Source organism: Lycorma delicatula, chromosome 4 (genome assembly GCF_047948215.1).
Source record: "Lycorma delicatula isolate Av1 chromosome 4, ASM4794821v1, whole genome shotgun sequence".
Lineage (NCBI taxonomy): Eukaryota > Metazoa > Arthropoda > Insecta > Hemiptera > Fulgoridae > Lycorma > Lycorma delicatula.
In genome coordinates this window covers 189,613,595-189,630,180 of record NC_134458.1, presented here as the reverse complement: position 1 = coordinate 189,630,180, position 16,586 = coordinate 189,613,595, and the positions used below count along the sequence as shown (strand labels likewise).

Below are 16,586 nucleotides of genomic sequence, written 5' to 3'. Positions count from 1 at the left end.
ATGTATTCTCCAGAGTTAAAAACTTGAAAATTTTATCCATTTCATTAGCATGATTCCATAAAAAATCTGAAGAAAAAAATAGAGAAATTGTTTTTTTTTTTAAGTCACCAGTCAGTTGATTTGATGAAATTCTCAATTCTATTCTAATTTTGTAACCTCAACATATTTTCTAATTTTACATGATCAACTATCTGTTTTATATTTCCCAATCTTGTTTTCTATCACCGCTATCTGTCACTGTCACCAAACTAAGCTTAGATATCTTAATATTCTTTTTCTTTCTGCTTTTCCTATGTCCATATTCACAACTATAAGTGCTACTACTTTCTACAATAATAATTTCAAGAATCTCTTTCTAATTCATAGATATATATTTGACTCGCAGGCTTCTTTTTTTCATAAAAGCTGTCTTTTCTTGTTCCAGTCTGCTTTTGATTTCTACTTCATTTTGGACTTCTTTTTAATGTTGCTTCATAAGTAGTAAGATTCTATGAGTTTGTATATTATATTCTGTTTTAATGTTTAATTTATTATCCTCCTTTCTGTCATATTTCATTATTTTTATTTTACTCTTATTTATCCTTAGCCTGAATTTCTCCCCTAGCAGTAATAAATCCATGCCATTCAGGCTAGACTCACCTTGGTTTTTGCCAAAAAAAAAATTGTGAATTTTAACATAATTTTTTCCTTCTCAATTTTCATCTTTAATTCCTGAATTGTGTCTTCTAATTTCCAGAGTTGTTTAGTCCCCCAGAACTTTACAAATTTTGTCCATTTCTTTGGAATGAATACTTTTCAAAACATGCTTACAATGTCAACCAAATAGTTTACTTTATCGGTCATTCTACCAGAAGTGCTTGTTCACTCGCTCCTTTTTGAATCAGGACTTGCTTTTAGCCTCATCTTCTATTCTTATAACATGCTACCTGATTTTTGCTTAGTTTATATATGTTTTATTTCCCTATATTTCAATCCAATTTTCTTAAAAATATTAAACATTTTGTACAATTCTGTATTATCAAATGCCTTCTCAAGCTCTATAAATATAATGCAGATAGCTTTATTTGTTTAAGCCTGTCTTCTAAAGTTAGCCTGATGGCCAGAATGGCTTCTCTTGAACCCATACTCTTTCTCAAAATGAACTGTCTTCAAATACATTTTCTAACACACATTCTATTTACCTTAAACTATCTAAGTAAGCATTTTCAATGAATGACACGTTGAATTGATGGAGTAATTATCAATCTCTATGTAAGTTTACAGCAGGCATTCATCTCCAATCATAGTTTGATGAATTCATGAATTTGTTACATACAAAAACTAACTATGTAAAGCTGACAGAAGAAAGTAATTTCATTAACAGTAACCTTGATCAATGGACTGAATTAAAATAAAATAACTGTGTATCATTAGAAAGAGAGCTATGAAATTGAAATCGTATTAGATTATGAAATAATGCACTGCTTTATATTACATAGCTAAATTCAATGTGAGCTGGCAGACACATTTGTGTTACTGAAAATTCAAACAAGATAAGAAAAAAATAAAATTATTGTTTTTTATGTACATGAAATTTGTTTCAGTCTCAGTATTGTAAAATTAGCTCCCAAATGTATCTTCAAGTTACATGTTTTAAAACTATTAGTTTTAACTTTGTAATTTCATTTTTTATATTATCTCATACTTTTCAAAACATGGTTGTAGCATTAACCGAATAGGTTAGTCTATCGGTCATTCTGCCATTTTTATAGATCCTTATTTTAAATTAAATACAAAACAGAATTTCATATTGTTTTTTCATTAAAGCTTGATTATTTTTGGTTTTTTTAGAAAAAGAACGGTTACTATCACCGCTTGAAGTTGTAGATACTGTATGCAGCTGGAAATCAGTGAAAATTAGTGATGTTAGATCATATTTAAATAGTGTATTACAAAGTGAATTGAAGACAGCTGATCATGAACAAGCACTTATTGAAAAATATACACAAGAAACTGCCAGAATAAGAGATGTTATAAAAAGTTTACAGAACTCGTATGTATTTAATTTTTTATTTTTATTTTGGTGTGGTGTTCAGTTTAAAACTTTTGTTATGTCTTCTTTATGTTTGTCCAAAATGAACCTCTTCGATTTATTTATTGTTAGAAAAAATGTATGAATCTTGAAATGTAATGTAATAACCTGATATTGTTGCATTACAAATACATTTATTTGCTGAAGGCATTATCCTTCAGATATTAGTGATTCAGGCTGTAAATTCAGTTATGGTAAAAATTGGCTTCAGCCTTAGTTAATTATTATTCTATTTTAATAATTTTAAGTAGTTATTAACTTCTAGTTAAATGCTAGATATTTTTCATTTTAAATGTCATATTGTGCCAATATATATTTTAACGTAAAAAAGATTCACTTTATTTAATGAGATATGGTAATTCTGTTTATGCAGTTAACTAGCTGCTCAATGAAACACTTTCTCATAAATGGAAGAACTAAAGATTTTAAAAATTATATTTATAAGTGGAAATTGAATTATTGTATTTTATCACTATTATAACTTTTAAAAAAATTGTTAACTAATAATGAGTAGTATTGTGTTGCTAGTAATGGAAGTTAATGTTGAATTGAACAGTTGTAGCTTGAAGAATCTGTCCAGAATTGTTTTGTAGTTATTCTTTTCCTTTCTACAATAGTTACTTGATAACATTTGTTTCATCTGAACTGGTTTTAAATCCAGTGCATGGCAGGAAAACCATCATCTATTATTTAATTTAATCTTATTATATCAATGTATACCAAATGGTAGAAACATTTTTGCTTACAAATTTGAAATTGGAACAGAGTTTAACTTCATTATGAAGTTAAAAAAAATATAAAACTAATTTTATAACATATTATTAATATTAATGAATTTCCATTGAACAACAACAGTTTGATTTATGATACCTTTGTTGTCACACCTTCATTATTCCATAAAAGTAAGTATAAAATGATAAAGTGTTATAATATTTTCTTAACTGAAGAACTTGTTTGTATTATTTGTGTAGTGCTAATCATATTTAGCGTATTGTAGTGTTGTTTTTAAAAATATAACAGAAAAATTTGATTAGTAAAGTTAATTACTACTTATTTGTATATTGCAAAATAGAATAATTTAATAATATATAATGTATAATTATTAATATAATCATAATTATTATATACTACATAATTATATATATAATTATAATATATAGGGTGTCCAGGCTAAAGATACCCAACATTTGGCAAGTCCTCATCAGGGTCTGATGAAATCAGATCTTTGCAGTGGTTTGTCTGTGTTTTTTAAAATAGTATGTATGCATATAGAAGCATTCTAAAGAAGTTAGCGAAAATGCAAAATATTGTTTAACGAAACTTGGAGGCGAAATTTATTTTGAATGTGTTACTGTTACTTTATTATCAAAATGAAGTTTGAAATCTTAGAATCAATATATGTGCATATGATGCAAGACGATTGATTACAAATCAACAGCTATTTAATGAGTTGTAGTTAGGGTGCTTATGAGGCTTAATATTTATGAAAGGGTCGGATAAAACATTGAATTACAATATTTACTAGTTCTAGAGTTAATTTTACACTAAGTATGAAAATGATCTATTATATCTGTTATACTGAAAAATGAGATATAAGTTTTTATATAATTAAGTAAAATTAATAAGTTTTCCAGTTATTTAATAAAATGTTACATTATAGTTTCACTTAAATGTAATTTATTTCTGTTTATTTTAACAGACCAGTCACATTTCAAGGATCTCGATGCAAAGCTTGCAACAATCAGCTTGAACTTCCATCTGTTCATTTCTTATGTCAGCATTCCTTTCATCAACAGTAAGTAATTATTATTTAAATGAATTCTCCCTTGGCATTAAAAAATGACATATTTGGCTTTGTATTCTAGTGTTATATTCCTTATTTGAGCATATTATATAAATAGAGGGTATATAACAAACAAAGGATGAATATAAAACATCTGTTCAGCTGCAGATAACATTAATTTTTGATATTATATAAGTATGATATTGCATTGATATGGACAGTGTTCTTTAATGATTGGACCATGACTAGTTTATATTTGCATAAAATAATTTCATTACAATTCTTTTGCCAAGTGGCTAACCAAAGTAAAATGTGGTATGCCATCAGACCAAGATTATATTTTGTATATGAGCATTTTAATTAATATGTTCCTTCCTTGTGAAGTACCATCATATATTTGTTTTCCATACGTAATGGGTGGAACTTGTAACGAATCTAATTTCTTCCCATACAAAAACCCTGTTCTTCAAAATAATTTTTTATCAATATCAGATTTTAGATGGAATTTCATTAAGATTTGGACTTATAAATCCTACTTGGTTATAAATTCATTTTTGTGAAATGTAAGAAGCAACTTCATAAAATTAATATTCTTAAACATGATCATTAAAAGATTTTTTTATAAAACTAGATATGTAATAATGTAATATTACTAGATAATGTAATATTACATTTTTTAAGATATTTTAAAAGATAAAAAAGCTATTATTTTAGCTAACTTTGTTCTTTAACTAAACAATTAATTGTACAATATATTCTCATTTTCAATTAAAAATAATTTTTTTATAAGCAACAACTGACTTTAATATAATATAATAATATATTATATATATAATATATTATTATATATATAATATATTATATTATAATATATATAATATATATATATACATTATTATATATTTATTATTACATTTATTTATTTATATTTATTATTCATTCACATAAATATTATTTTTTCAAACATTATAATACCACTACACCAGATAATTATTAACAAATAAATATTTAAATCCACCAGATGCAGTTCAATAAAATGTAAGAACATTCACTTATCTGTCTGTAGCACTTTCAGAGCTTTAACTCTATCATCAGGAGACCAATTTTAATAAGTACACATTATAAAAAAAAATATTTAGTTACAGATATTTTTATTTTTTAAAACCACAATATACCATATTTATTCGAACACACTTTTTTCTTGGAATTTGAGAGAAAAAAATAAGGGTGCGGGGCTTACTTGAAACATAGCCTTTGGCCAGGATAATTTATGTAAACGTTTTCTTAGAAGTACCTAAATTCAATCACATAAATATAGTTACCTTAGGCTTTCGTTTATCAATACCAGATGCCGCTTATACAGAATACATCCTTAATTATTAACATCCTGTTCATATTATCGATAGAAACGAAGTTACAGTATTTTTATAAAACTGATTCATTCTGTATAGGCTGCATCCAGTTCTAATAACACTACAGATACAGTATCAGTTACTCATCGTTGTCTTGTCTATTCGCCATAGGCATTGTACTGTTTGTGTATGTGGACGGTTATGTGCATTTTATCTGTTTAGTTTATCTTGTAAAGTTTAATACAGTGATTTATTTTAATTACGGCATTAAAATGAGTACAAAAGGACAGCGTCTACAATCTTTTACAGTAAATGAAAAACTGCGCGTTATACAAGAGGCTGAAAAAATTGGCAGGAAGAAAATTTGATATAGATGAAAGCTGCATTTGAGACTGGCACAGAAAAACTTCTGGAAGAAGAAACAACTTCTGGTGAAAGACACTGGTAATAAAAGGGCTTTTCGTGGCTTAAAACCAAAATACACAGACAGAGAAAAAATTGTATGACTGTTATGGAAAAAAGGAAATGCGGTTATGCTGTCATGACAGAAATATGTCAATCATATACTCGTGAAATCACTAAATCATTGAATAAAGTTGATTTTAAAGCAAGCCATGGATGGATAACATGATTTTTTGCACTAAATAATTTGTTGATAAGATGAAACGACCATTTCTCAACGACTTCCAGATGCTTATGAACAAAAAATATTACATTTTCACAAATACATAATAAATGTTAGAAAAGATAAAGGCTATTTGCCTTTTCAAATAGTTAACGCTGATCAAACCCCCGTATATTTTGAAATGCCATTTGACAAAAAAGGTGAAAAAAGCGTTACGATTTGCACTGGTGGTAATGAAAAACAAAGGTGTAGTGTTATGCTTTGCATTACTTCTGATGGATCAAAATTACCTTCGTACATTTTTTTTAGAAGAAAAACTCTTCTTACCGTACAGATAAATGGAGTTATTATCAGAGCACAGGAATCAGGTTGGATGGACGAAACCTTAATTTTTGATTGGATCAGGTGTGTATGGCAAAGTGATCAGGAGGTTTACTTAATAAAAAAAATACCAGTATGCTAGTAATGGATAGTTATCGGGGGCATATGACTGATAAAGTGAAAGACATTAAAGTAATATTTCCAGGCGGATTGACATCTCTATTGCAACCACTAGATGTCTGCATTAATAAACCATTCAAATCTGCATTAAAACAACTCTACAGTAAATGGATGGCTGATGAAAATTTCTTTTTCACGCCTACAGGAAGAATCAAACGTCCAGATTTTAACCAGATTTGTGTTTGGATAACAGATGCTTGGGAAGGTATTTCCACGGAATTAGTAAGGAAAAGTTTTAAAAAATGCGAAATATCTAATGAACTTGATGGTAGTGAAGATGATCACCTTTGGCAGAGCGACGCGGCGACTACTGGTAAGTCTTCTACAGACATTGACAATGACAGTGATTAATCAAAAATAAAATCCTATATTAAAAAGTGTATTGAAATGATCCTTTTCAACGTGATACTTTCTTTTCGTTTTACTGGCCTTTCTTTTTCCTGTTTAGCCTCCGGTATCTACCGTTTAGATAATTCTTCAGAGGATGAATGAGGATGATATGTATGAGTGTAAATGAAGTGTAGTCTTCTACATTCTCAGTTCGACCATTCCTGAGATGTGTGGTTAATTGAAACCCAACCACCAAAGATCACCGGTATCCACGATCTAGTATTCAAATCCATGTAAAAATATCTGGCTTTACTAGGACTTGAACGCTGTAACTCTCGACTTCCAAATCAGCTGATTAGGGAAGATGCGTTAACCACTATATCAACCCGGTGGGTTTGTTTTACTGGCCTACTGATTCTGAACTAAATTACTTATGGTAATTAATTATTAATGTAATATTAATATTGTAATTTAAATGAATGAATTAAATGCTTTACTTTCTGAATATTTTCGTATTTACATATTTTTTTATCATATCTGTTGCACTTTAAAATACTCGTATATACTCAATTTTTTTTTTTTTTTTTTTTTTTTTTTTGCTACATTAGTGTATGTATATACACTAATGTAGCAAAAATTGATCTGAATTTTTTTATTAAATTCTTTGTTTTAGAAATTTGTTAGACTGTGTCCTTAAATTCCTTAAATTTATTATCAACAATGTATTGTTTCGCTAAGTTATTATAGTTTTTAACTGTAATGATAATGGTGTATTTGATTTCTCTGATTTTACTACTAAAAGATTGTTTATATTTAGTTTTATTCTTAATTTGTTTACTGATAAATGGTTTATTAGTAAATTTAGTATTTTTAATTTTTTGGATATTGTAGCTGGTAACTTTTTGTAATTGTTCCTTATCTGTAGGATTCATTCTGATAGAATTTATTTCAGAATCTACAATAACATTATTGGTATAATAGTTATCTGGAATAAAATCCCATTCTAGACTTTATCCTTTTGAACCGAATGCCCTTAAGTTAACTGAACTACCAAAAATTCTTAAATTAAACATCCCAATGCGACTTTAATCAGTTTTAAATGTGCCCCCTGTTATATTATATCCAAACTAATACATAGCATATTTAGGAATAAAATGAATCTACCTAATACTTGTAATATAAAAAATGGTTATGAATTAGTAAATAAATAACTTAAATGTAAATAAAAACACTAGAATGGTTAGTTCTGACATAAATAACATGTATGTAAGCATACCTATAGACCATACCATAAAAATATTAAAAAATATCAACAAAACTATTTTGAATTTAATAAGATATTACATGCACAAAAATACCATACTATGGGATTTGCACAGGGTTTTACTATGGGTTATGTCAGAAATATATTTATAGAATTTTGAGAGTAAATTAATACATCGCAGCATTCATATACATAAAATTTTAATATGGATATGCATGTTGATGATATTCTTATATACAACCCAGTAATAAACATTGAGAACATAATAGTAATAGACAAATTAAATTCTTATAATGAAAATTTAAAATTCACATTTGAAATAGATAGTAATAGAATGTTAAATGAATTAGATGTTAATATAAAAATAAATAAGGAAAGTCAAATTGAAAGATCAGTATGTAGAAAACCTACATCTAATAATATAACAATTCATAAAATATCAAATCATTCTTAGTCTCATAAAATTAATACTATGAGTAGTATAACAATCAAATACACGCATAATAACAAAAAAAAGTTAAATTGTAAAATAAACATCATAAAATATATAGCAGTTGGAAATGCATGTGATACTACTTTAATTAGTAATATTTATAAAAAAAAACAGCAGCTCTAAAAATACTATTAAAAAATAACTAGTACAACCAATACATAAGACATAAAAGAGTGAAAAATATATTTATACACTAATAATATCATTGAAAACATTACTAAAACTTAAAATTAAGAAATATTTAAACCAGCATACAAACCTAATAACCACAAAATAAAATATTTAAAAAACAAATATAATAATAATAATGAAATAAACAATTTGTGTGGATTTATAAAATTAAATGTAATGATTGTAATGGTATTTATATAGGAAAAACAAATAGATCCTTTAAATTTTCTTCAAATATTTCTTGAACATTATAGAGATTACAAAAAAAATCTGATGTGGAAAACACATGACTTCCTTGTATGTCTATTAAATTACATTTACACTTTTTTTTTTAAATGAAGAGTTCATAAAATTTTATTTTATTAAAAACTTATGATATTTTTTTACATACATTTTTTTGTTATTATTGAATTATTATTCATCGTCCAAATATACAACATCAAAAATTATATGCAAGATCCAAATATTTCATTAATTAAAATTTTATTTGGCTATAACTCTGGAACCAATGAATATAAATACCACTTATGATACATCATTGAAAAGCTCTCAATGAGAACTTATTACTGCATTTAAGAAAAAGTCCAAAATCCAAATTCTTTTGGATGTTGGACTTTTGAACACTTTTGGTTTAGTCAATTGCAATCAAAAAGGGAGGTGCACAACTAGGTGTTACATCAGTCCCTAATCCAAAATTTCAACATCCTATGGCTAATCGTTTTTGAGTTATGTGAGATACATACATACATACATATGTATATACACATGTCATGCCAAAACTAGTCAAACTGGATTCAGGTATGGTCAAAATATGGATATTTCCACTGAAATCTGGAAACCAAGATTTTTAGCAGGCATAATAATAATTTAATTCATACAAGGAAGTAATAATAAATCAGGTTTATCTAATATGGCAGACCATCTAATACACAATAAACATTCTATTTCTGATATTATCACAAATTTAGAATTATTAGAAATTAATAAAGATGACATTTCAATTTTATAAACAATCAGACAGTGTTTGAGGGAGATAGTCTTATAAAAATTGCAACAGATAGCAGCACTCTTGTAAATAATATGCAATTTTCATTATTTAAAAATTTTTAATATTCAATAACAGAATTATTTCAATCATGACTGAGACTGTGGGCTCCTGCAAAAGTACTTGCATGAAAAATTAAGGTAAAATATGTCTATCTCAATATTCTGTAGTCGGTGGTTTATTTAATAAATTTAAATACATACCTGGTGTTTCATTCTAATTCCCCCAGAAAATTTTTTCATAAATTACGCCCAATACAGAAAAAGACCTAAACAAAAGTTACTAGCTCTGAAGGGGACACCTCATGGTGACATTGACTGTTATTTTTAACTGTAACACAGTTTTTTCAAATAGAATGACTCATTTTTGACCTCACCAAAGAAAAGAGCAGAAAATTTTAGTAATGTATCAGGAACACTTTCCCAACTGAGTGTTGCCGTAACTTAGTAATACAGTAAGTCAGGACTACCACCTTCAAGTACACCCAAATTGAAGGAGGAAGGGAGTGAGTGTTAGATGAAATATCTAACCATCCCAAAAAAAAGTACAAGAGAGCTGGCCTTGGAGTTCAGTGTTAGTAATGTAACAGTTTGGAAGGTTTTGCATAAACAGCAACTCCATGCCTATCACTAACAGTGAGTACAAGCTATTTTACCTCAAGGTTATACTCTCTGTGTTCAGCTAAGCCAATGGCTTATCCAAAAATATACTAATCCAAATTTTTTGAATGATTTTTTTTCTTTACCAATGAAGCTAAATTTACAAGATCAGCTATTCTCAACATTCAAATATTGTTACTTGAAAACCCTGATGCCATTTCAGAGAACTATCACCAATATCAGTTTTCTGTAAACATATGGGCTGTTACTCTGGTTGACCACTTTTTGTCTGTTTTTTATATGAAACGCCTCAATGATATTTACATTTCTTGATGACTGATCTGCCACTAAACATACACAACAAAATGTGGTTTATGCTGGATAGGGTTCCAGCTCCAGCTCATTGGAGATTACGTAAATGAATTATATCCAAAGAAATGGATTGGTCAAAGAGACCGAATGTCATGGTCTGCAAAGTCTCCTGATCTTAATCCTTGACTTTTTCTTATGGGACCATTTAAAGGTACTTGTAAATGACATCCCTGTGAATTCCAAAGAAGAATTGCACACAAAAATCCTAAATGGGATTGAGAGGATTTGTCACATTCTTTTATTAGTGTTTTATTATCTGATAAAATAATTTGTTCTTGTTAAATAAATTCTAATTGAAAAAAAAAATCCTTTTAATAACCAGTGTCTGTTCATTAAATGAAAAATGTGCATTGTAAATTTTTTTTCAATGATAATAATTTATTATAATAATAATGTTGTTTATTATTATAATATTTTCATAATTTCAATAATATTTTATTTTATTGTAATATTTTTTATTTTAAATTATTATATTTTATAATTTGGTAACATTAATAAAATTATTTCATTTGAGATCATGTCAAGTTATTTAATTTTATTCGGGAGGGAATTAAAACTGGTTTTATAAGCTAGACTACAATTACTTGCTTCAAGAATTTTTGCTATAACTTTGTTTTTATGAATGGATTTGAATAAATAAGGTGTAGTGTCATTTTCTCTGTTATAAAATGCTTAACATTTTTTGCAATAATATAACATTTAAATCAGTGGTTGCAAAGATATTAGCAATTAAGATGTTTACATGACTGCCATTTTGAAATAGATTGAGTGAGAGATTTGGTTCATTATTTTTATACAAGTACCTAGCAGTATACTAAATTTCAACTTTATCTATTTATCATTCTTGAAAATAAATTTTTATATTAAAAATACAAAATGCAGATAACAAATAAACTTAAACATTTCTGGACATATATTGATAGAAAGTTTTTTCTTTATTTCAATGTGAGGGACCATCCTCTGAATTCTTGAAACTGTTATAAACACTCTTTATATAAGTGAACATAAATTATTCAGTACATTTTAGGGATTAACAAAAAATGTACAAAGCAATGTTTAGCTCACGTTGACTTTTCAAATATTAGTGTAGGTACTAGAGTTACTGATGATGACCTTGAATGAACTCCAGCCCTATGTAACAATAAGGGGGATTGTCAGTTGAGCATTGGCTACCATGCAGGAGAAAGTAATATTCGTAGTATGGTTTCGTGAAAGTGTTTTTTATTATTACTGTTCATAACTTGAGCACCTGTTAATAACAGATGCATACTGTTATATTATAAACAGGTACTATGTTTTAATAACATGAACACAAAAGGTGCTCATGTGGAACTTGTTTGAAGTTAATAAATATTGTAAACAAAAGTGTTTGAAATGCCCTGTTCAGCAATAAAACCTTCATATAAGTACATTGCTTTGTTACTCTCTGATTAATACCTAAAATGCGCAAAGTAATTTATGATCACTCTATGAATATATATATATAATTTATTTACATACAGTGTCGGATAAAGAAACAGATTATTTGTGTTTTTCTGTCAAAAATAAAGAAAAAAGATTTATATAAACATACATTTAGAAACGTTTTGTTTTCAAATTAATAGGTAGATAGTGAAAACTTTCATGCTGATTTCTACCACTAAGGAGTTTTAGATGAAGTTGAGCACTGTGTAAACAGCAAAAGAGACTGCTTTAAATGAAATTATGTAATTTTTAATAAATTTTTTTTTTTCATTTAAGTAGTTAATTTTATTCGTATAATTTTATTTGCAGTACAGAAATATGTTTGATTTAATATTATTGCATATTTATGCCTTATTTTGGTTTAAATAAGAATTAAATGTTTTTTTTGTAAACATTACTTTCGATTTAACTTTATTTATATCCATTTTTTTCAGAATTAGATTCTCTTCAAATTTTATGTTTTTTTTTTTTTTTTTTTGTTTTCTGGATATATAAGTAAATTTTATCCAAACAAAAAAGTGTTAGACACTATTTCTTATGGTTTATGACAATTTTCTCTTAATTGAAGTACAATTATGGAACCTCTTTTTAAAAATTTTCATAAAAACATATATGTATGAAATATATACCAGGAATTTCAGTATTGCCTCATTTTACCTTGTAGCAGAAATCCTTTGGGAATACACTGAAGTTTTTTTCTATTAATTTATGAAACGCTTATTATATATGTAAGTTTTCAGAATAATTTTGGGCCTAAAACCAATAAATACAGTCAGGATTGTATGTCAGATATCAAAATGCACAACTACAGAAGCGCTTTTGCTGTCTTCAACTGCATCATCTGCCAAACAGTTAAAATAATTGCATATAAAGAAATGTAAAAATTTAATTTTTTTGCATTATCATGTATTAACAGTTCTTCAGTAGTTCAGTAAACTGTATATAACCAGATGATTGTGCATTGTCTAAATGCTTCAGAGAGTAGCATTCTGGAAATTGAAGATTATGAAATAAAGTAAAACGTCAAGGCCAAAACCAAATTTAATAGACTTAATCAGTCCCTTAAATCACTTAATAAATTAAGAACATTATGTTCTTAAATTCAGAACATTCCCATCTCATTACAAGCACATTATATTGTATATTGACAATAGCAGTCGGTGCTACTTTAGATTTTTTTTTTTTGTATAATTCCTTGCTGTCATGACAACAAACAACATCATTAACATATGATAGCAATAAAATACCCAACATTGTGTGAAAGATTGCAATTTGACTTTATATGAAATTTTCATTTTTTGAACAAGTTGAAGACTGAGAAAGTCTGTTGAAAACACTCATTTTATTTTAGTAGATTAATTCATATACAGATTTTTATATATTTCCTTACTGTTTTAAAGTTTTAACTTTTCACTTTTTAAAGTTGAAAGAATTATAAAAATTAGATGATTGTTATTTAATTCAAGTTTCTTTCAGATATGAAATCTAAAATTCTGATATAGATAAGAGAATGTAATTCATAGAAGTAAATTAATAGTAAACATATTTATAAATTAAAAAAAAAAAATTAGGCAAAGTTTTTTATTTTAAATATAACTTCTAAATTTTTAATTATAAAACCTCTAAAGCTATTACTTCAAGCATAGAAATTTTAAAAAGCAAAAATGACATATCAACCATAAATTTTAGTTTATTATTTGTGTTACGTAATTTATCCTAATTTCTTTTATTATTTTAGTTTTAATTTTATTAATTTGAAAATAATGTTAATCTGAAACATTATTGGAGCTGTTGATAGTTATATTAAAAATAATTAAAATTCTCTTGTGATTTTCAGTTGTTTTCAGAGTTTCTCAGAACATGACAATGAATGTCCAGCATGTCTTCCTAATAACAAAAAAATTCTTGATGTTATTAGAGCTCAGGTATGGAGATTTCACTATCTTTCATGTGTTGTATCAAATAATTTAAAATGAAAATAAAAATGGGCTATTCTATTTTAATTCAACAAATGATCAGTGCATGATGATATTTGATATGACAACTACCTGCCTTGTAGTGGCCAAAAGATATTTTTTTATATTTTAAAAAAAATTTTTCTTGAGTAATAGACTATTTTCTAACTTGCAAACAGGTAAAAACAGCCATTTTCATCACTTTTCATGAACTGTATCATTCTTATTTTACATTGTACAGAGGGTCAAAAAGGTCTTTTTGGAAAGAGTAAAGATGAAACTTCATCTTAGTGTACTCAAAATTCATTTTGTTACATAACCAAATCTTGTAATGTTTACTGAAATTACGTTTACAAATTTTTGTAAACAAGCAAGCAAATTTTGGGCCCAAAATAAATTATGAACAGTTTAGTGAATCACGCTTGTTTTTTACCTTTTAACACTTAGGTACTAGTAGTACTTATAAAAAAAGAAATTGGACTTTTACAGTGTCCTTCATTAAAAAAAATGGCCACCAAATCATACGATTTTGAAAATGTCTCATTTTTGGGGCCCAAAAACATGTGGGACAGGTGGCAAAAATCTGAAATGTTTACAGGAGGAAGTACTTTTTATTTACTTTAAAACCATAAAAAATTATTTTGTTACTCAAAGAGATGGACGATTAATGAAGCCAACAACACTCCTAAAAAATAGTTCCTTTTAACCGTAAAATGTATCCAAAAATACTGATATTATGTATTTTTTTCAGATTATAAAAATTACAATTGAACTCATTAGTATGGAAAAATTGATAATTAATAAATAAATTACAAAATAAATTACAAATAAATAAATAATTTATTAATTATAAATTGATAAATTGTCAATTACAGAATGATTAATAATAATTACAAAATGATAATTCAAATACATTAACAAATTGTTCAATTCACTTTTACCTTATTTTACTCCTGCTAATGAAAGTTATGAATAAATCTTGCACTTTTTGATAACAAACTTTAACATAACTTAGTGCTCCTGCCATTTTTTATATTGAATAGAACTGATAAGTCCTCATTCATCATTAGTGTAACATTGTGTTCTCTTCCAGTAGTTGATAGAAAAGCACTGAAGGCGTTAAAATATTTTTCAGTTGAACCCATGGTTGATTATCCCTCAATGATTTCTTCAATGAAATACCAGGACCCTGTGGATGGAAAAAGTGTATTATTCAGTATTCCTCTTCATTTTCATGTATTTTGACTTGAATGTCTTCGCGTAACCACCATTTGCCATAGTATACACAACAGACATAATTTTTATATTTTGGATTTGGTAAGCCTACAAGACAAACAGAAACACTAATGTCCTTGTGTACCAATACTAACGTAAACGTTTCTGATTTAGAGGTCATCCAGACTTTCAGAATACATTTCTGACTTGGAACATAACTTGAAATCTTTCTGGGACTCTTTCAATTACCTGTTTACAAGAACTGAAGTATTCTTCAGTCTCTTGAACATCTTTATTAGAGCAGAAAATAAACATTATACTTTTAATATTGTCTTTGCAATAATTGTAGATTTCAGAAGGTATAAAAATTTGATTATTGACTGTTATTTAAAGGCTTGCTGTAGTCACAGTCCTTTTTACAGTTCCACCAATACCATCACACGGTCCTTTTCCATGGTATGAGGAAAAAAAATGTCATTCAGTGGCGATTTCAATATCATCTTGGTTACAAAAATTTATGAAATTGTTTTTGTTTTTATACTGGGCTGAGGAGTCGTCATAAAAATATTGTTTAATGTGTAGCAACAGTGTTTTTACTTAATTTATAACTTGCTTTTGGAAGCAGAAGAAGAACACTGTAGTATTACTCGTAAACCCCATTGAGTAATAAAATAAATTTTAAGTGATTTTAAAGTACATAAAAAGTACTTACTGCTGTAAAAATTTCAGATTTTTGCCATCTGTCCCACATGTGGTTTTTGGGCCCCAGAAATGAGACATTTTCAAAATCTTATTTGGTGGGCATTTTTTTTTAATGGACACTCAGTAACAGTCCAATTTTTTTTTTATACGTATTACTAGTACCTGAGAGTTAAAAGGTAAAAATCAGGCCTGTTACCCTAAGCCCTTCATTATTTATTTTGGCACAAAATTTGAAAAAAACAATTTTTAACATAACTTTAAAGAAAATGAATTTTGAGTACACTAAGATGAAGTTTTATCTTTACTCTTTCCAAAAAGCCCTTTTTGACCCTCTGTATAATGTAAAGTAAGAATGCTATACAGCTCATGGAAAAAGTGATGAAAATGGTTGTATTTACGTGTTGGTGAGTAAGAAAATAATCTATTGCTGAAGAAAAAAATTTTTTATATATAAAAAAAATATTTTTTGGCCACTGCAAGGTGGGTAGTTATCATATACCAAATATCTCAAAATCAAAAATAGTGATGCAATAAAACTTTTGAAAATTTGTTGAATTAAAATAGAATACCCCTGTTCAGATTCATTTTTTCTTTGTCCTCTTGCTTAAATGTAAACATCTCCTGTCATCTTTCTTCTTATTTGT

The 16,586-nt window shown here is 27.2% G+C and overlaps 1 protein-coding gene across 1 annotated transcript in view; it reads left to right on the top strand.

Moving 5' to 3' along the window:
* The window catches only part of LOC142322775 (vacuolar protein sorting-associated protein 11 homolog), a 94,307-nt gene that overhangs the window by 63,941 nt on the left and 13,780 nt on the right, over positions 1–16,586 (top strand). Inside the window, exons 13-15 of the mRNA XM_075361851.1 lie at positions 1,831–2,032; positions 3,771–3,866; positions 13,908–13,995. Coding sequence (XP_075217966.1) covers positions 1,831–2,032; positions 3,771–3,866; positions 13,908–13,995 — 386 coding nt within the window. The remainder of the gene's footprint in view (positions 1–1,830; positions 2,033–3,770; positions 3,867–13,907; positions 13,996–16,586) is intronic.